The sequence below is a fragment of the Manacus candei genome, unplaced genomic scaffold (genome assembly GCF_025592945.1).
Source record: "Manacus candei isolate 608988 ecotype Guabito, Panama unplaced genomic scaffold, ASM2559294v1 h1tg000020l, whole genome shotgun sequence".
NCBI lineage: Eukaryota > Metazoa > Chordata > Aves > Passeriformes > Pipridae > Manacus > Manacus candei.
This window is the reverse complement of record NW_026138068.1, coordinates 3,611,348-3,630,809: the sequence shown is the minus strand read 5'-3', so window position 1 is coordinate 3,630,809 and position 19,462 is coordinate 3,611,348. Positions and strand designations below refer to the sequence as shown.

The 19,462-nt window shown below is 54.0% G+C and overlaps 1 protein-coding gene across 1 annotated transcript; it reads right to left on the bottom strand.

The window, feature by feature from the left end:
* Positions 1–810: 810 nt before the first annotated feature.
* On the bottom strand, positions 811–19,356 carry HIP1R (huntingtin interacting protein 1 related). Its single transcript, XM_051785456.1, has 32 exons — positions 19,194–19,356; positions 14,220–14,283; positions 13,696–13,838; positions 13,308–13,364; positions 12,987–13,067; positions 12,790–12,866; positions 12,568–12,629; positions 11,353–11,493; positions 10,835–10,892; positions 10,669–10,744; positions 10,308–10,445; positions 10,151–10,209; positions 10,005–10,077; positions 9,478–9,661; positions 9,315–9,403; positions 8,928–9,044; positions 8,365–8,466; positions 7,941–8,135; positions 7,563–7,710; positions 7,193–7,279; positions 6,833–6,940; positions 6,329–6,465; positions 5,654–5,764; positions 5,483–5,541; positions 5,262–5,292; positions 5,070–5,132; positions 4,508–4,608; positions 3,735–3,840; positions 2,349–2,472; positions 2,149–2,210; positions 1,849–2,040; positions 811–1,756 (listed from the first exon to the last, which is right to left on the bottom strand). Exons 1-32 carry the CDS (start codon positions 19,284–19,286, stop codon positions 1,709–1,711), a joined length of 3,186 nt encoding a protein of 1,061 aa, XP_051641416.1. The 5' UTR covers positions 19,287–19,356; the 3' UTR covers positions 811–1,708.
* Positions 19,357–19,462: the final 106 nt, after the last annotated feature.

Here is a 19,462-nt window from a genome sequence, read left to right as displayed (position 1 = left end):
CAGTCCCAGTGAACCACGGAATAAACCAAATCCCCATTTCCTGCAGGCGTGGTCCCACTGAGCAGCTGGGAGGCTGCAGGCACCAGCTGCCCTGGCTGGGAGCTGGATGGCAGCACTGATCCTGCACCTGGAGTCCTTTTTATTTATTTAAGCTACTTATTTTCATCAAGGCTGCCCATCACCCTGGCTGCCAGCGAGAGCCAGGAACTCATGGGCTACTGTGCTCACACTGGGCCGGGACTGATCTGGGCTTTCTGCATAATATATATTAAAATATATAGAATATATAATAGTATATATGAAATCATATTATTATATACAATATTTAAATAAATAATTATTGTATATAATTATAATTAACTATTATATAGTGCATAATAGTATAGATACATAAAATATGCAAAAATGCACATATAATATACACATATAATTATAAATTATCTAATATATGTCATAATTATATATAATATATAATTATCTATTATCTATTACATTATATATAGTGCATAAAAGTATAGATACATAAAATATGCATATATATATATATATATATATATATATATAGGCACAGGCAGAGCCATAGATACACGTGGCTTCACATATATACAGAGAGAGGATTCTATTTATATGTGTGTGTGTATTTATGCACTTTTATATATATTATTTATATTTATTTATGCACATTTAGCTAATTCCTTCAAGGCACTTCACTGCCTTTCTCTGCCCCACACAGCTCAGGGCCAGTTTGCTGCAATCACCAGATCCCCCCCATGCCATTGACTCCCTCCCCACCAACAAGCAACACAAATGTATTTTAAATATTTCTCCTTTAATAATCTACATCCTGGTAGTTGCTCCAAGGAAAGACACAGCTGACAGGATTTTGAGTCTGCCCCCGCATCTCTCCACATCAGTAATTCCTTATTGCTGCAGACTTCTCTATCCCCCGGCCCCCGTAGGCCATGGCTAGATTAAATTCTGCTAATTATCTTAAATATAAAACATAATGCAACTGATCCCTTGACATTGCTGTAGTAATAAAAAATAGAAAAGGAAAAAAAATAAAAATGTTTGTATCCTTATTGCCAGTGTGTGTCAGTAACTGCTTTTCCCTTACAAAAGCCCTGCTTCCCTTCCTGCTGAGGGCTGATCACACGGCCCAAACAAAGTCAAGTGATTCCCAGGCTGAAAAAAGGGAATTTTAAAAAATGGTTGCAAGAAAAGCCCAACAGTTTCCTACTGTAAAAACAATTCACAGTTCTTAGAAAGGGTCTGAGCAGTACAGTAGAGCTACATTTACTGAAAACTTCTAGTGCTGATAAAGTCCTTAAAAAAAAAAAAATTAACCCAAACGAACCCCAAATTAAATTAAACCAGGAGAGCCAGTTGGCAGTCGAAGAGGAGAAGGAGGAGGAGGAGGAAGAGGAGGAACAAGAGGAACAAGAGAAGACAGAGGAAGAGGAGGAGGGAGAGGAGAAGGAAGAGGAGAAGGAAGAGGATAAGGAGGAGGGCACTCTGCGCTGCCCGGGGAGCACAGGAGCCCCTCTGCTCTACCAAGAAAAAAAAAAAACCCTAAAAAATAAAATATATTCTTTAAAAAAAAAATCCAGTTTGGGTTTTTTTCCAGGCCGGGCGGTGAGGAGACCCCGCGCGTGAAGGCACAGCAGCGCGAAGGCAACGTGATCCCAGGAACCCCCGGCAGCCCCCGCTAGACGTTGGCCCCGTGAGGGGGGCACAGGCCGGCGTCTCGCTCGGGCTGAAACGAGAAGGGGGACAGAGACAAATATCAGTCACTCGTGCCGAGAACACCCACCCTCCCTGACTTATACCCCTCTCTGGGGTCCCTACCTCCCCGTGGCCGGGTTTCTGGGCGATGGGGGGTTTCTTGAGGATGCCTCGTCGCGGGGCCGGTGCCGGCCTGGCCTCCCCGTCCTCTGCTGCCTCGTCGCAGCCCCCGGCCAGGACGTAGTGCTGCTTCCTCAGCTCGCCCAGGCGCACCCGCTCCCCCTCCAGCCGCTTCTCCAGCTCCAGCACCTTCACCTGCACCCAAACAGCCCTCCTGGGACCTGTGCTGGGGGGCAGAAGGGACCTGCCCTGTGCGGGTCCGGATCTGTCCACAGCCGCACCGAATCCACCTCATGGCCGTACCTGTGTTTCCATCTCTTCCTTCTTCAGCTTGATGAGGGACATGCCCGAAAAGTCCATGGTGTCTGTGGAGAAAAGCAGGGCTCCTCACTCAGTGCACCCTCACACACCAAAAGCAAAGCTGGACAGACACCTCAGGGCATTCCCCAGGCCAGAAAGGGATTGGGGTGGTTTCTTCTACCTTTTCCTTGCAAAAGCCTCACCTTTCTCCTCGATCTGCTCCTGCCCCGACTTGGTGGAAGCCACCACGTTGGCCGCCATCTCGTTGACGTTGCGCGAGCACTCCTGGAGCCGGGCCAGGTTCCTGCTGCTCTTCTCGGCTTTCACCTGCAGTGGGCACAGGGATGGCTGTGGGTGCCACCACGGCACCTCCACCTGGGTGCTCGACACTTTGGGGTGCCCCAGGCAGAGGCATTGAGTGCCCCATGTCAGAGCTTGGGCACAAAAACCCGGGGGTGGAAAGGATGGATGGACAGATGGGAAGGTTTATCCTCAGTGATCCCATCATGGCCAGACAAGGTGATCCCTGCAAAGCCCTTCAGCCCCAGGGCACCAAACCAGCTCTGCTCCCACCTGAGCCAAGCACACAGTGAAGACATAGCTATAATTTTAAAAATAATTTTATATTATATATAATATATATATTTTACTTAAATATATATAATTTACATGCATTTAAATAACTATGCATAATATCAATATACTATTATATTTTATCTTATAATTAACTATAACCTATATTCATATATTAATTTAAACAATCAATTATAATATAATCTATAATTTATAAGTAATGTATTATAATATTGACATATAAATATATACATTCTATATATAAACTGTAAAATTAAAAACATAATCATTTTATAATGTTAGAATTATATATTATAACATACAATGTATTCTATATAATATATTGTTATATTTATTATTTTATTATATTATTAGATATTATATAATATCTAGTAAATTCTATTATATATTTGTAAAATTATAAAATTTATATATAAAAATAAAATTATATAAATATATTAAACAGCAAATACTATATTAATATAATCACATAATTACCTATAACCTATAATATAATAATATATATAAATATAGATCTTAAAAAAATATTTTTTAGAAAAAGAAATTTTTTTTTTTTTTACACAAATATATGCATTTTAAAACCACCTGCTATAAAAAGCCTTATGGATCCTCCACTCCCCCACCTGCATCCTTGTTCGCTCACTGAAACCTCCACCCATCGCTTTCACCCACCCCAACAGGGAAGGTGGCAAGACCCAAATCCACCATCCTCAATTCTGGCTCCTGCAGCTGCTTTTTTTGGATTTCTTGTTAGTTATTAACATTTTCTTTACGTAACAAGACGGGAGGTTTTACACACCTTCACTTCCAAGGCAAGCCCTGGGTGTGGGAATATTAATGCACATGAAGACACATGGATTAAACTCATGGACTGACCGGAAAATGGCAAGAGCTTCCCTTCTCCCTGCCCCAGGAGGCTGCATTGAGGGAATGCTGTGGAACAGAATGATCTATGGCTTCAGGAGACAGGCAGAGGATCCTGCTGGGACACCCACCTTGGAGGCAGCCACGAGCTGGGCTGTGCTGGCAGCGATTTCATGGGAGCAGACGATCAGTTCCTCGTATTTTCCCATGTGCAGGACAACCCTGTCTGCCGACTCCCTGCGTTACAGCCAGAAGGGAGATGGTATTAGAGACACCCTGCACCACAAGGCAAGTGCAGATTATTCGTCTCCTGCTAATATCCCTAGAAATCAGCACCAGACCTGGATCCAGCAGCTTTGTCTGTAATTATAGAATCACAGAATCATTAAAGTTGGAAAAGACCTCTAAGATCATCAAGTCCGACCATTATTAAAGCTCATTTACAAAGCAATTATTCAAAGCCTTGATCCAGACATTTTGGACAGAGAGGATTTTGTTTCCATGAGATTTTTAAAGCTTTGTCCAAAAGACTCTTCACATTTCCTACACAGGGATACCCTGCCCTGATCCCAACCACCCCAGCCACAACCACCTGAGCAGGAACCAGGACATGGATTATTTGATTTCATATTCTGCAAACAGGGAGGAACTGGCATCCCTAACTGGGTGACTGTGTGGTCCCACCCAGGCTATGATGCTCTACATGGAATTAGCAATGAACCACATGAGGCTCCATAAGGAGTTAGTAAAGATGTTCCACAAGGGATTATCCATGGTGCTCCATGACAGCTCAGCAGTGGGATGCTTTGGATTATTGGGTGGTGGAGCAGCAAGAGCCAGCCCTGCAAGGGTGCAGCACATGGAGCCGTGTCCCAGAGGAACATCCCAGTGTGGGGGTACCTACACGAGCTGTGTGGCTCCCCAGCCCACGGCCTTGGAGGCAGAGATCAGCCCTTCGGTCCAGCGAGAGTTCTTGGCATAAAATTCCTGAGTTGTTGCTGCCCCCTGTTGTTATGAGAATGTTACAGCCTGGATTAACTTCTGTCTAATACACAACAATACGTAAATCCATATAAAATATCTGTATAAAGTATAACAATATATAAATTCATACATAAAATCATAAACCAAGGCATCGACAGCATTTCTGTGCACTTTATGCTGCTCTTACTGACCTGCTTAAATATTTATCAAGAAAGTCAGTGTTGGAGCCCCACGCCTGCAAAGTTTGGCTGGGTTTGTTTTAAACCACCGAAGTTTGGGCCATAATCTTTAGATGGACAAGGTTTTGCAAGGGCAATAATAATAATGTGTGCAAAGAGCACAGGGCTGAGCAGCCCATCTCTAGCAAGGCACTGCCAGAGTGCTGATAACGTGGGAAACCAGGAAATCCAGAGTGTTTCTGCAAACTGGGGGAAATTCTCCTGTATTTCATGCCTGTGCAGAGAGATGAGGGGAAGACTTACCCGGCCACTTTCTACTATCTCCTTCTGTAGGTTTGTAGATGTTGTTACGAGAAGCCTGATAGCCTGGAATGAAGGAAAACAGGCTTTGGTGTTTGATAGGGGTTTTATAGAGAAGGATTGATGCTGTCAGTGGTGGCAAGTGACAGTTTTGTGCAGTCTTTGACAGCCCAGATTGGTTCCTGCAGTACTGACCTTCATTAGATCCGTGCAGGAGTTCAGAATCCTGCAGGAAAACAAGAGAAAAGTGTTCAGCATCCCCTGACACTGCATCCAGGGAAGGGGGCTTTGGTCTCAGTTAGAATGTCGGTCTTTTTTGGAGATCACCCAGCCTGGTTTGGAGCACACTCCAGCAGGGTACAGGCATGGGACACAAACCTGCCTGTGGCCATCACACGTCACCCCTCAAAACTCACCGCTCGTTCACTTCCAGCTTAACACCAGAGCTCTCATTCCTGGCCTGGCTCATCATCTCCTGTTGGGAAACACAAGAGGAAGGGTTGGATGCCACGCTGCTGTGAGGGTGAGCAGGGTGGAGGAGCGATGGACAAGGCACCGAAGTGGCCCATCCTGCAGCTTCATCTCACCTCTATCCGCCTGACGGCGTCCTCGATCGCCTCCGAGGTGGAGGCCATCTCCTTCTCAACCATGTCCCCCAGCTCTTCTTGCTTTATGTCTAAGTTCTTGGGCCTCAGCTCCTGCCAGAGGAGGCAGCAGGCATCAGCAGGTTTTAGACAGAAGGGAATATTTATAAGGAATAATTATAAACTAAGGTATCCGACTCCCTTTCCCCCTCTCCCCAAATAATTAAAGGTGCAGGAGCAGCATTCTGCAGCCTGCAAGGGTGTCAGATGGCACAGGTGCCACCAACTTGCAGCAAACATGGCACAGGATCTCAGAGGTAAGAAATGCCCCAAATCAAAGTGACAAAACTCCATCACAGGAGCAGTTTTGGCTCCAGAGGGTCCTGGAGAGTTGACAGCCTTTGAATTAACAGTGGAGTATGGGAAAAGACTAACAGGAGCTTCACGAGAAGAAATATCTGAAAGTTGGGAATTTTTGTTCCACAGGGGTTACTGGGCTGAGAGACTTCAGCTGATCTGAGGGTGACGGGCTCTGGGCACCACCAGGAAGGGTCTCAGCACTCAGAAGCTGAGATGGCTCAAGGACAGCACCAGAACCTGTGGACCCCACAGTGCTCCCTCCAGCCAACCCTGTCAGCCACGAGCAGGAAGGCAGGTGCACTGGGCTCCATCTCCTACCTGGGTCAGCTGCAGGACTCCCCTCAGCGCCCGTCGCACGTCCCCCAGCTCAGCACGGCCCAGCCTCTGCCTGTCCTTCAGCTCACCCAGGTAGTCCAGGCTCTGCTGCCCACAGTCCCGGCACATCTCCGTCAGCCCTGGGGAGAGGAGGGGTTGGTGACAGGCCCCTCGCTGGACAAGGGGTCCCTCCACCCCAACCCTGCCACCCTCCTCCCCTCATCTGTGGGGATGACGCTGAGCATCAGCAGCATCCAGCAAACTTCTTCTAGAAGACTATAAATGAGTCTCCAGGAGCAAAGTGATGTCCCTGGCTCAGCAAGGGGCACTAGAAAGCAGGGAATGTTGGGAAGGGGAGCACGGGGAGCTGGAGGTATCATGCTGTCCCCAGAAAAGATCTGCCCCATATCCAGCCCCTGGCAGAAGGAGCTTTGGTACAGCCTCCCTAAAAAAAAAATCCCCATGAGGAAAAATCCCCCCCAATACCCTCTGCACCCCTGCACTCACGGTCGGCGTGGTCTGTGGGGGCCAGGTGGGACGTGGCGCTGCCGTTCACGATGGTGTCGGCCGTGAGGTGTGCGAAGAGGGCCAGGGCCCCCACCAGCCCCGCAGCATCTGCCGGGACAGGACGGGGTCAGGGACTGCAGCCCCTCCTTGAAGGCACTCAAGAATCAGCACAAGAACTTATAGAGGATCATTATTGACCTTTCCAGCTCGAATGAACACATGGGAACCCACCACCCCCACCATGTCCCTCTGTCACCAGGGCATTGCCACCTGCCAATGGCCCCGCAGCAGCCGGGGCTCCTGGATGTATGGAAACATGAGCAAGCTGAAGCAATGCCACCGGGTCCCAGCCCCAGGTACCTGCCATGGAGGCCACGTACTGCGCGTGCCCGTTCTCCAGGGCGTCCGTGGACTCCAGCGCCGCCTGCGCCCGGCTCAGCAGGTAATCTGTAATGAATCCAGCTTCGTTAGCACAGCCAGGCTGATGAGGGGCTGAACAAGCACGACTGCTGACTCCACTGAGTGGGAGCTGAGATAGCTCGAGTCGTCATGGCCCTGGTTGGGGAACAGCACTAAAGCCTGAGCAAAACAGTACTGAGATGAGAGTTAAAAATTCATCCTGGGAAGTCTGACCCCAATCTCCTTGGGCACAATGATAAAAATGCCTTGGGAAAGCTGAGATGCAACATTATCTGTCCTGAAGGGAGAAGGGACGGTGTTTCTGCCCTACCTGGGGAGCTGGTGCAGCGGATGTGCAGTGGGTCATCCAGCTTGGCCACGGCGTCACGGAGGATGTCCTCTGCCTCCCGCACCGTCTCCTGCAGGATGCTGAACTGCTCGTCCAGCAGCTTCTGCTGCAGGTTCTGCTCCTGGTTGCTCTGTTGGGCAGGAGGAACAGGTGAGTGGCACAATTGGGACACAGGACTCCCATCACCAGCATTTCCCTTTTCCAGGATTAGAGCCAAGCATCCCATTACTGCTGGTGCAAGTGATATCCCACCGGCTACATCAGTGATGGCTTCGCTGAGCCCCCCAACTCCTCAGCATCCCCCAAACATGTCTCACCCTGGCAAGCAGAGGAGCAGTGGGCTCTTCACACAGCACCTACCTTCTCCAGGAGCCTGCCCTGGAGCTCTCGGATCTCCCTCGTGGCCTTATCCGCCTCCTGGCTCAGCTGCAGCTCCTTCGCCTCGATGAGGCCACGTGTGGACAGCAGCTCACACTCCTTTTCACTCACCGACCGCCTCAGCACCTCCTTCTCGGCGTGCAGGGCCTCCACCTGTGCACTGAGCTCCACACCCACCTGCCATGGGGCCAGGACAGCCCTGTCACTCACCTGTCACCATGCTGTGAGCCCAACAGACACCTGAGGACACACCCTGCTCATGTCACTTATGAGCTGGGCCCACGTTCAGCCCTGTGACACCACCTTGTGCTGCTGTTGGACCTCTGACTCAGCAGTGGTAGCCAGAGCATTGTCCTGCATGACAGGGGTTTGTGATGGGGATCTGGGCTCATCCTAAGCCCTGTACCTGCTTGGCCTGGCTGAGTGAGCGCTGTGCCTGGTCCAGCTCATCCCGCCGGGCATCCAGCTCCTGCCGCAGCTGCTCCATCTGCACGCTCTGGTCTTCCAGCTGCAACCACACCCCGTGCCAGGGGCTCAGCCCCTGCGAACACGCTCTGGCCCCGGCACACAGCCGGGATGGCAGGAACGATACCAGCCACATTTTGCAGGGTAGGGGTTTTGGGGTCTTGGGTGTGGGGGAGGTGTCTCCTGGAAGGGCTCCTTTCCCCAGAGCAGGAATTTTGGGAGCAGCCATCAACTTGGGACCCAGAGAACAAAGGCACCCAAACCCACCAATTTGCATTGAGGCATTTTCTTGGCAGAAGGAAAGGCAGATTTGGGTAAAAGGGAATGAAGCATGTATTAAACAATGCCTTCCTGATGCCAACTTTTTCCTGGATCGGGGACTGACATCAACAACGACCCCTAGCCCCTGCACCCAAACTGAGCACAGCTACTGTGTTTCCTGGGCTGGGAAGGGTTCAACGCTGGCAGGGAAGCAGGGAAGGATCCAGAGCTGTGCCAGCTCACCTTCATCTCGGCCTCTCGCTTGACCTGCTCCACCTGAAATGCCAGCTGCTCCTTGACACGTGCCACCTCCTCCTGGCTCTGCTGCGTGACCGTCAGCTGCTTGGCGGTGTCGGCATTCTGTGTGGGGACAAGGGGGACTCTCACCATCACCACACTTGTTCCAACCAAACACTAGCTTAGAGGATAACTTCAAGATGCCTTTCTCACAGTACCCAGAATGCTGACTGTCAGTGGACATGGATTTAAGGGGTGCCTCCCCAGCTATGCTCAGAGTTCCCTGGGTGTAGGGCGATGGGATGATACAGGGGGCTCTGGGCAAGTGGGAGCTGCCCCAGCAGTGGCAGAGGGACCAAAGCACTGTCAGTCCCTGCCTGCACAGAGCATTACCTTCCTCAGGAGCTCGGCGTGTGTGTTGATGAGCTCACTGTGCTTCTCCTTCAGCTTCGTGTAGCGGATCTCGGTGGCGTTGGCTTTCTCTGCAGGGGTGAGAAGCCCCTCAGCAGCCGTGGCACAGGCAGCCAACGGGCAATGGGCACTGCAGGGCACCTACTTTCGGCTTCGGCACAGAGCCGCTGGGACCTGTCGCTGTCCTGCTTCACCCTCTGCAGCCTCTCCAGCTCATCCCGCAGCTGCTCGTTGTCCACCAGCGCCTTCTGCTTCTGCTTGCGCTGCTCCTCCACTTCTCCCTCCAGGCTGTTCACCTGTGCCTTGAGCTCTGTGATGTATCGCTGTGCCTGCAGGACACCACCATCAGGCACTGGGGCATGGCCCTGAACTCATGCCCTCCCTAAAAGCCCTATCCAGGTGCCCCACTGCAATTTAGGCAAAGCAGCTGTGGGATGTAGAGGAAAGCTCTCTTGTTTGTCCCTGCAGCTGCTCTGTCCCCGCTGATAAAGCTGGTCGTGACAGCAAAGGACAGGTCTCACATACCTCCACCTCATCTCCATCAGGAGTCAGGTCCTGGCACTGGGAGAGGTCCTAACTCACAGTGCTGGACGTCAGGACCCCACTCCCGCTGCATCCCCTTGGGGTTTCCACTGCATTCCCCCCACCAGCTACGCCCCAGCCAGGCTTTACCTCCAGTTTGATCTTCTCCATCTCCGCACGGAGCGTGTCCAGCTCCTTCTTCAGGCTCTCGATCTGTGCATCCCTGCAGACACAGGCAGGTTGGTCCCACGCGGTAGCGGCCACTCTCCTCTGCCACCACCAGACCCCCCCCATACCTGTCATCCCAAACGCCATTGGGGGGCCCAAAGGTTTGCTCAAATAGATCCGAGGTGATCTGGGGAAGATAGAGGCTGCTGAGCTGAGCCAGGCTATGGGTGCCTGTCCCCACTGTCCACCCATCCCTGCATCCCCATTCCAGCCCTGTGCCCCCACCTGTGGCTCCGTGGTGGAAGTTGTGCTGATCTCAATGAGATTCTCTGGCTCATCATCCTCAGGGGCTTCCTCAGGGATGACGACCACTGGCTTCACGTGCTCAGCCAGGGCGGATGCCCGCAGGAAGTTTGGGGGGCTCTGTTGGGACAAGAAGTTGTGGTATCACAGGGGGTTTTGGGAACTGCAGGAGGCAGAGTGCCAGGGAAGGGAGGTAGCCAACCCTGTGCTGCTGATAGACCCAGCAGGTCCCTCTGCAGTGTCCCCAGACCACAAACCCACCCATGGGGACACCCCCATGCACCCTGAACCCACACGATCTCCAAAGTATCACCAACAAGCACCACCCCAAATCCTGCCATACCTCCGGCAGCCGAGGGATCTGGATGAGCCGCTTGAAATACAGCATGTCGGATGCTCTCTTAAAGAAGTTTTTGAGGCTGGAGAGAAGGGAAAGACAAACTGTTCGCAGGGGAGGGGGTTTGGCAGGAGGGAAGGGACCCCATTGCCCCACCTTGGCCCCGGATTACCTGCGGAACTGCTCATGGAAGCGATCCCGGTGGCCCTGCAGTGTGTCTGCCGGCAGACCTGGGAAATGGGGGATGGCTGTGACTGATCTGGGGCTGCACATGTATTCACATGCACCTGGAGCCCTCCGCTGCAAAAGCCAGCAGGATAAAGGCCAGGTGGGAGTGGGATGTGAGGCATCAGTGTGGGAGTGAGGTATCCCCATCCCTGGCACAGGGACCAGGGATGTGGTGCAGGGAGAGGTGGGTGGGGGAACCACAAAATACCCACACAAGGCCACTGGCGCTGCGCTGCCCAGCAATACTGTGCAGGGGGCTGGCAGGCCAAGGCACATGGGTTGGAATTAATCAAGGACAAGTCCTTCTAATTCCTTTATCTGGAATGTCTACATGGGGTGGAGCAGACCCTTAGAGCCCGGCTGGGACATGGTGATGGATGCCTCAATCCATGCAAGCCTGATCCCCAAATTCAGAAGCCCAACTCTGGAAAAGACCAGCATGGAGTATATCCCGGGACTCACAAGAGTGCAGCTTGAACATTAACTTGACAGAGTAGTGGTAGAGGTGGCTGCAGTCCTGGATGACCTGGATGAGGGGGGCCAGGCGGCACTGCACCGCCGACATCTGTGACACAGCCATCGACGTGTTGAGCTGCCTGAAAACTGAGGGGTTGAGCTGCGTGAGGCACCGGCGCTGTGTTTGCAGAGCCGGCCCCCTCCCGGCCACTCCGCTTGATCATTAACCACGGCGGATGTGGCTTTGCCAGGACACGGGAAAACACCAGCGTTGCTGCCCGTCTGTCCCGCTGAGCTGGGAACAACCTTCCCCCACCGAGGAAGACAAACACCCAAAGGGACCATGGTGGCAGAGAAAAGGGGTGCTCAGCTCTGCCCTGATCCCAAAAAGGAGGGATTTAATCCCGGGACGCTGCCCTTGAGCTGATGCAAATAATGCAGCTGGAGGAAGTGAGAGGTTTTGCTCCATTCTATTTAATCATGAGAGGATCTAGGAGAGGATCCCAGGGCAGGGGACGAGCTCGTCGGCGCCGCAGCCTCGCCTGCCCCTGCTCAGAAACAGATCCCTTCCCCTGGCAGAAATCCAGGCATATCCACCCCGGCTTCTTCCCCGCTCAGCTTTAAAGTATTTATGAATATAAATTCTCTGTATAACTGGGTCAGGAGGAGAAGCAGGAGGCTGATGGGAGCCGGGAGCACAGTCTTGCCTGCTGTGCCCTGTTTTCCAGGGCAGCTCCGTGTTCCTGACTCTTGACAGAGGAAGAATCCACCACCTTTCTAAGTCATCTAAAAACTCCTGGAGAAGGAGGCAAGAGATGCAAACATGGGCAAGGGCCTCCAGCCCTCCCTGGAGGCATTTCAGTGAGAGGAAATGAGCCTTTAAAAAGAGGAACAGCCCCATCCTCTGCTTCTGGGGGATAGAAAGGATTTGGGTAATGCATATGATTAATGTGGCTGTACCAAAAAGAAATAAAAACATATTTCAGAATGGCACACTCTGCATTGCTCAGGTGGGCTCAAACCAGCCACATTCCTTAAATATTTTCCTACAACTGCCCCTACAGAGCATCAACCGGGGAATCTAGCTCAGAAATCTCATGGGAGAAGGAGGAAGGACTGAAGCCTCCAATCTCAGCCTCCCGGAACTTTATTCCCAACCAAAGAGCGAAACTATTGCTCAAGAGCCCTGGGGCGAGCGGGAGGGACCTGCCGCCTCCTCACCTGACTCTGACAGCTTCAGCTCACAGTCCAGGTAGTCAAACAGCTCAACCGTCAGCTGGAAGCTGCCAAAACAAACCAAAACTCCATCACTCCGTGGCAGAGACATCCTTGCTCTGGCTGCTCGAGTTCACGGAGGGTCTTCATGATGGCAAGGGCTCCAACTGGGGGTTTTGTTCCCTGCATTTACACCCCTCACCACTCTGCAGGTGCCAGGACACTCACATGTTGTTCACATCCGTCCCTGCAGTCTTTTCCAGCACCTCATCCGACACTTCCAGGCCTGGGGGGAACTCAGGATGCTTTGGAAAAGGAAGAAAAAATGCATCAGTTGTTGCTCATATTTTTGCTGGTGCAACACATCCCCCAGCAAAGCCACATCCCCCCAGTACAGCAGGTGAGAAGGTGGCAGAGGGTCTCACCTTGACGTGGAAGGAGATCTTGGTGAGCAGGAGCCGCGTGTAGATGCTCACCAGCTGCCCATATCTGTCGTGCAAATGGCCCTGTGGAGACACAAAGGGAAACATGGAGAACCCAGATCCAGCAGAGTCCACACGTGCCAGTGAACCTGCACCAGCCCTACGGCTCTTGTGCCCTCCACCATGGACACAACCATCAGCCCAAGGGAGCAGAGACAATGGGGTGTCTGAGGTGGTGTTTTACCCTCTCTGTGCCCACAATGTCACTCAGCATTCACTTCCAGACCCCCTGGGAGGCACAAACCTCCACTTCATCCCACTCACCCACAGGTCTCCCGTCTCTCGGATGTTGCTGCGGTACCTCTGGCAGTCCTGGAGGACCTGGGGGCAAAAACAGGAGGGATGTGGCACAGCGGGGCTGGCACAGGCCAGCACCTGCCTGTCTGCCGTGACACTGGGAAGAGGATGGATCCAATCCTTACACCACTCCAGCTTTGTGAGAACTTCCAGCCTTTCAATGGCACCCAGAGGTTGGAGTTTTGTGCAGGGAGGTTTCAAAGGTGCGAGATAAGAGTGCCCTCACAGCCCCACAGCTTAGGAAAGGTGTCTGGGACAGGGAGGGGAACCCATCCTCTGTGCAGAGGGACATCTCAAGAGGCAAGAATTTCCCCCACCAGCAAAGCAGGAGGGATGTTCCAGAGGGGACACTCACATTGGGGTGTCCGTCACGCAGGACCTTGTGCAGGACGTGGCAGAACTTCCAGCTGAGGATGGCGCTGCTGGGCAGAGGCAGCCCAATGGCGTAGGACCAGAAGGTGAACGCTCCCTTCTCGTGGTGTGTGCCCAGGATGATCCCTTCCCTGCAGTCAAGGCCAACTGGATACACATGGAGCAGGGCACAGGCTGGGCTGGGGACTGTTCAACTTCCATTAAAAAGGGGACACACACTGGGTGCACAGAGATCACCAGTGCAATGCTGCACCCACAGATATGACATCCATTCATATTTTTCTTGCACCTCCCCCTGCCCCAGGGCACACCAGGACCCTCTGCTTTTTATTGCCAAGGAATCACAATTTTATAGGCTCTTGTTTGCCTTTTCATTGATGGATGAACCTACATGATGCCACCCCTCAGCCAAGCTCTGTGTGGGTCTTCTGCCTCCCAAACCTCCATGGCCCCAAACCCCTCCTGCCTCAGCCCAGGATCTCCTCTGTGCTGTCCAGGAAAGGATACGGCGGGCATGTTTCTCCTTCACTGGTGCTTCCTGTGTGTTTATGGCTTTGCTGATGCTGATGGCCTGCAAGAGGAGGGGAGAGCAGCTGTCAGACATGGTGTGACCCCCATGGCTACCCCATCCCCCCTGAAGCACAGTGCTGGTGCTTTTGGGGAATACCCTGGATTTTAGCACTCACATGTCACCTTAAAGTCATTTGCGACACATCAGAATAGGCTTTTTTTATCCTCAAACAAAGCAGCCCATGAAAATCCCCCATCCCCAGCAGGATCTGTCAGAATCAGGCCCCTCCCGCCCGCACTGCTGGTGCTCCCGGCTGTCCCTGTCCCAGGAAACCAATTTTTGCATTTTTGCAGCCTGAACTCAGCGCCCTGCCCCGGGAACATTAAAGCACGACAGCGAGATGCCAAATTCCAGGGTTGTTTGTGTAATCACAAGGAGCCTTTGAACCAAGGGGGGAGTGGTTTGGGGTGTTTTTGGCTGCACGTGGGGAAATGCAGCCCCCAAGCAAGGAGGGAGCGGCAGCCACAATGCCCATCTTGATGGAGCAGAAATCCAGAGCAATGTGATTAGTGGAGGAGGATTATCTATATTTTGATGTGTTTGATCACAGCACACTTTAAATTATTAATTTATTCCAAAAGATGACCCTAGACAGGGGTCGGTTGTGTCTCCCATGTGATGATGGGCTACAAAACAGAATTGCTGTGTTTGATGAGGATTTTCCTCCTCCTCGCCATTTCCCTGCAGACTCAACTGAGCTGCTTCACCCTCACAGGAGCACTTGGACTGTGCCCGTGTCCATGAGCCCTCTGTCTCCAGCAGAGAAAAAGGTCCCAGCTGGGAAGGCAGGAAGCAGCCCCGCCACCAGCATTCATGCCAGAAGAGAAACTCAGTCAATCCCTGCAGCCCCACAGCCCTAAAACCTTATAAAAATCTCATCTACCCTCCTGGGGAAAGCACCTGCTTCCATACAGCTGCTTGTCCAGGGATGCCTCTGAATTGAGGCACTTTCCTGTAGGAGGAGGAACTCGATGCTGAGTTATCAAGTGCTCCTGACTTATGCAGGAGGAACCTGATGCTGTGCTGAAGGGGTGATGCCAAAGGTGTCAATGCACCAAATCCACCCCAAAAGAGTCTAAAATGGCTGTGCCCATGAACTGGCCAAAATCACCACAAATGCAACCTAAAAAGTGAGCCTGTTCCAAAACTGTTCCCCCAGCTGCTGAGGAAAGGAGCTGATTTTGCTTTTCCTGCACTGGGAGAGCCCCGGTGTTACCCCGCCATGTGGGGCCATAAAGCAGCAGCAGAGTTAAGCTGGTGACTTGCTGTAATCCTCTTATCCCCAAAGGTTAACGAGCCTGGAGAGCCCAGGAACAGGGAACAGGCACTTGCAGCACAGCTGCCTCTCCTGAAGTGCCTCCACAGCCACCTGAAAGCCTGGAGCCAGCGGAGAGGCTGCGCCCTCGACTACAGCTCGGCCAGAGAGATGTGCCACAGGTCCCCAGGGTGCCAGCACCTCCCAGGATGACACCAAAGTGAGGGTTATTGACAGAAAGGAAGATTTATCAAGAACCAGGGAGCAACAAGGCGAAAGTTTTGCAAGGCAGGGCTTGGAAATGCATCTTGCAGCGAAGAGCTGCTGAAGGGGTTATTGCATCTTATTGAGGTGCTTTGCATGGGGGGTGTTGGGCAGACACAGCTCCCAAACCTGGATTTTTGCTGCCTGCCATAAGCAGAAGTAGGACAATGCACTTGTCCCAACCCATCACACTCGTCCCAACCCACAGGTGGGACCTGAGCCCCACAGGTGGAAGGGCCAAAGTGTGAGATGAGGGCAGACCCCTAGGAAAGGAAACGTTGTCCCATATGCCCAGGGACAGGAGCTCAGCTGCTCAGTGGGATGGGACTAGGGCTGGGACCCACTGGCCTGTCCCAAAACCAAGCTGTAATTCCTGTTGGTGCTGGTGGTTTTATTTGGTTTATTGCCCTTAATCTCATTTCCAGACCAACCAGCCAAAAATTCAGCCCGGGAGCTGTTGGACAGGCTGGTTTCATCCTTGGTGATTCAGTGCTGAGGTTTCATTGAGCCATTTTACATCCAGCACATGGACTGGACCTGTGCAGGGGCAGCCCCAGCCCACCCACAGCACTGCCATGACAGAGACACCATGTCCAGCATAGTCCTAAATAAACCACAGCGGCACTGAACCGACGCCAATTCCACAGGATTGCTGTGTCAGTTGTGCTTCCTCTGCCTCCAAACATCAGGCTGGTCAGGAGATACATGAAATTGGGATGGTGGGACCAGTGATGGGCATGGGGTGATGCTGCAGCCTGGGACACAGGTGTCTTTAGGATGTCCCTGCTGGCTGCAGGGCTCTGAAACAGGGAGAGTCACCCTTGATCTGACCTCTTGAGACACCACCAGCACATCCGGTGATGGGCAGGTCCCTGCTGTCACCGCAGGTGCACAACCAGCCTGGCCAAAACTTTGATGCAACCTTGTGGACTGTTCCCCATCCCTGACTGCAGCCCCAGCCCTGCCAGGGGTGGGAGTCCGACCCCAAAACCTGCCGGGCCGCGGGCTGTGGGAGCCCACAGGGTACAGCCCTCACTCCTTACTCACAGCCCTCACGTACCAAGCCGGTGACTAAAGCCGGGATCAAAGCGCCCAAATGAAGGAGCACAGTTTACATCCACCCTTTCTTTCCAGGCTGCTTTTAATTAGGGCTGATCCTCCCGCCCACGGCTCCCCGAAGCCCCGGCATCCTGCGGGGCCACAATCCCCACCTGGCAGGTGGATGCCAGGTCCCAAGGCAGGGAGATATTTTTCTGGCAGCAGGATGTTGAGCTGGAAACCTCCCTGGCCAGGCGGCACGAGGGCTGTCGGGACACCTGAACTAGAAACGGCTGCTCCGGGGTTCCCTTCCTAACAGTGCTCCCTCCCAAATTACACCAAGGAAGCACCACTCGGCAGTCACAGACAACATAATCCTGGAAGCTTGGGAGCTCGTTGGATTTTTAACATTTTTGTTTCAGAAAAGCAAAACCTGGCAAGTTTTGCCTCCTGCCAGGCTGCCGAGTGGGATGGTGGCTTCCTACTTCCCACACGAGTCTGCTCCAAGGGGAACATCTGAATCACCCCGGCACAAGACCTGGAAAAGCATTTTCAGGGAAAGCAGGAGACCTGCACATCACCCACGAGCACCTGGGGGGTGGGGGGACCACAGCGGGGTCAGCAACCCCTGTCTGTACCGGCCCTCGCAGGAAAAAAGGTGATGGAGCTCTAGATTCCTGCAGCATCCTTCTCCAGGATGGTAAGGAATCCCGGAGGGGATGTGCCACCGGCATCTCTGTGACACAGAAGCGACCTGTGGCCAACTCCACAGCTGCTATAATTAGAGCTAAAAGGCAGATCAATACCCACGTACTGACACTGGAACAGTTCTGCTCTCACTGAAGCACCACTACAGAAACCACACCAAGATAAAGCTCCTTTAGAACAGTTTTTCTTTTGGAAAAAAAGGGTCAGTTCTGGGTGGTGAATGTGACTGTCAGCCAGTGAGCTTGGGGTCACAGAGCTAAAACCTCTAATGGAGAGCGACCACCTCTTTGCCCTGTACACAGCTCTGCCCACAGCACCCCTGGACTGAGCAAAGTTGTAACTGTGCAGGGCACCAGTCCCACTGAAAAGTCCCAAATGCCCTGGAAGGGCAGGCGGGAGGAGGGTGCACGGGGCAGTGCTGCCGCCACGACTCTTTATCAGCGGTGCCCAGTGGGACGATTGAAGGAGACGCGTCCAGAGGGAACCGGAATTGCTGGTTTTCTCGTGTTGCTCCCCAAACCCAACAAGCTCCATTTCCTACCCACCATGACCCTGCTAGGCCTGGAATTCCCACCTGTCTTCACCAGCGCCCTCCTGGGCCAAACCAGCCCAGGGGCCAGGGAAGGGCCAGCAAAGCAAAGGGGCAAAGGGGAAAACACCTGCGCTGAATGCACCGCCTGCCAAACCAGAGGGGTCAGAGGATGTGTGCAGAGGGCACTGCTATTTTTGCTGGGACAGCAGCGAGCCCGTCGCTCTGTCCATCCCTCTGCCCATCCCTGCCCACGCTGTTGGAATGATTCATTTCCCACCAGCCATATGCTGGCCCCATCGGTGCCTGAGCATTGCCCACCCTGCGGGGGCCACAGGGCTACGGACATTCTGGCCAAGGCAGACACGACAGGGCACAACCACGTTTGGGCTTTGTTTTAGCTCAGCCACCCCCGTGGGTTCACACACCCCCATCCCCGCGGGGAGACCCCAGAGCCGCGGGGGCCGAGGGAAATCCACCCGCGGTGCCAAACAGCCCCCGGTGTCGTTGCGGCCAGGACCGGGACCGGCAGGGATGCGGAGATGCCCATTCCCGGGGCGGCGGGCCGGGGGGGAGCCCCGGGATGCTGCGGAGCCCCCGACTCGGCCGACACCGTGAAACTTTCCCCGTGTGCTCCGGGCCGTGTTTACCTGCGATAAGGCCCGCGGGGCGCGGGGGGGACGCTCCGGCCGCCCAGGGCCCCGCTGCCCTCCGGGGCGGGGGCGCACGGCGGGGCCGGGCCCGGGGCCGGCGCGGGGGCCGCGGAGCCCACGCGGGACGGTCCCGCGGCCGCGGCGGGAGGAAGCGGCGGCGCAGGTGGGGGCGGGGGAGCGCCGGCACCGGGCACGGACGGACGGACGGGCGGACACGGGGCCGGACAGAGGGACGGCGGCCGCGCCGCCCCACCGGGGGGGACCCCCCGAGAACGGGGACCCGCGACCCCCATCCCATCCCATCCCATCGCCCGGGAAGCCCCCGCCTTCAGCGCGCCCCAAGGCAATGCCCCGCGAAACGGGCCAGGACCGGGACCGGGACCAAGACTAGGACTAGGACTAGGACCGGGACCGTGCCCTCAGCCGGTCCCGGGGCCGCGCCACCCCCTTCCGCCGCCCTTGCCTGGCTCTTGTCGAACTGCTCCCGCTCCGCCTCCAGGCTGTGCCCGCCGCGGCGGTTCAGCACCCGCGCCGGCACGCTCTTGATGCTGTTCATGGCGGGGCTCCGGGGCTCGGCGCTGCGGGCTCCGCTCCCCGCGCCCGGTCCCGCTCCCCGGGCGGCAGCGACCGGCACCGCCCCCCCGCCCCTCCCGGCCGCGCACTGCGCCGAGCGCGGGGGCGCCCCCGGCGGCCGCGCCCGGAACTGCAGCCCCCCCGCGGGCAGGTGCGACC

Excerpts from the sequence above, each read along its gene's own strand:
- HIP1R (XM_051785456.1), bottom strand. The coding sequence starts at position 19,286 with ATGAACAGCATCAAGAGCGTGCCGGCGCGGGTGCTGAACCGCCGCGGC. Across the intron at positions 6,466-6,832 it reads CCCCACAGACCACGCCGACC|GGCTGACGGAGATGTGCCGG; the intron begins GTGAGTGCAGGG and ends TCCTCTCCCCAG. Across the intron at positions 4,609-5,069 it reads AGATAGTAGAAAGTGGCCGG|GGGGCAGCAACAACTCAGGA; the intron begins GTAAGTCTTCCC and ends TCATAACAACAG.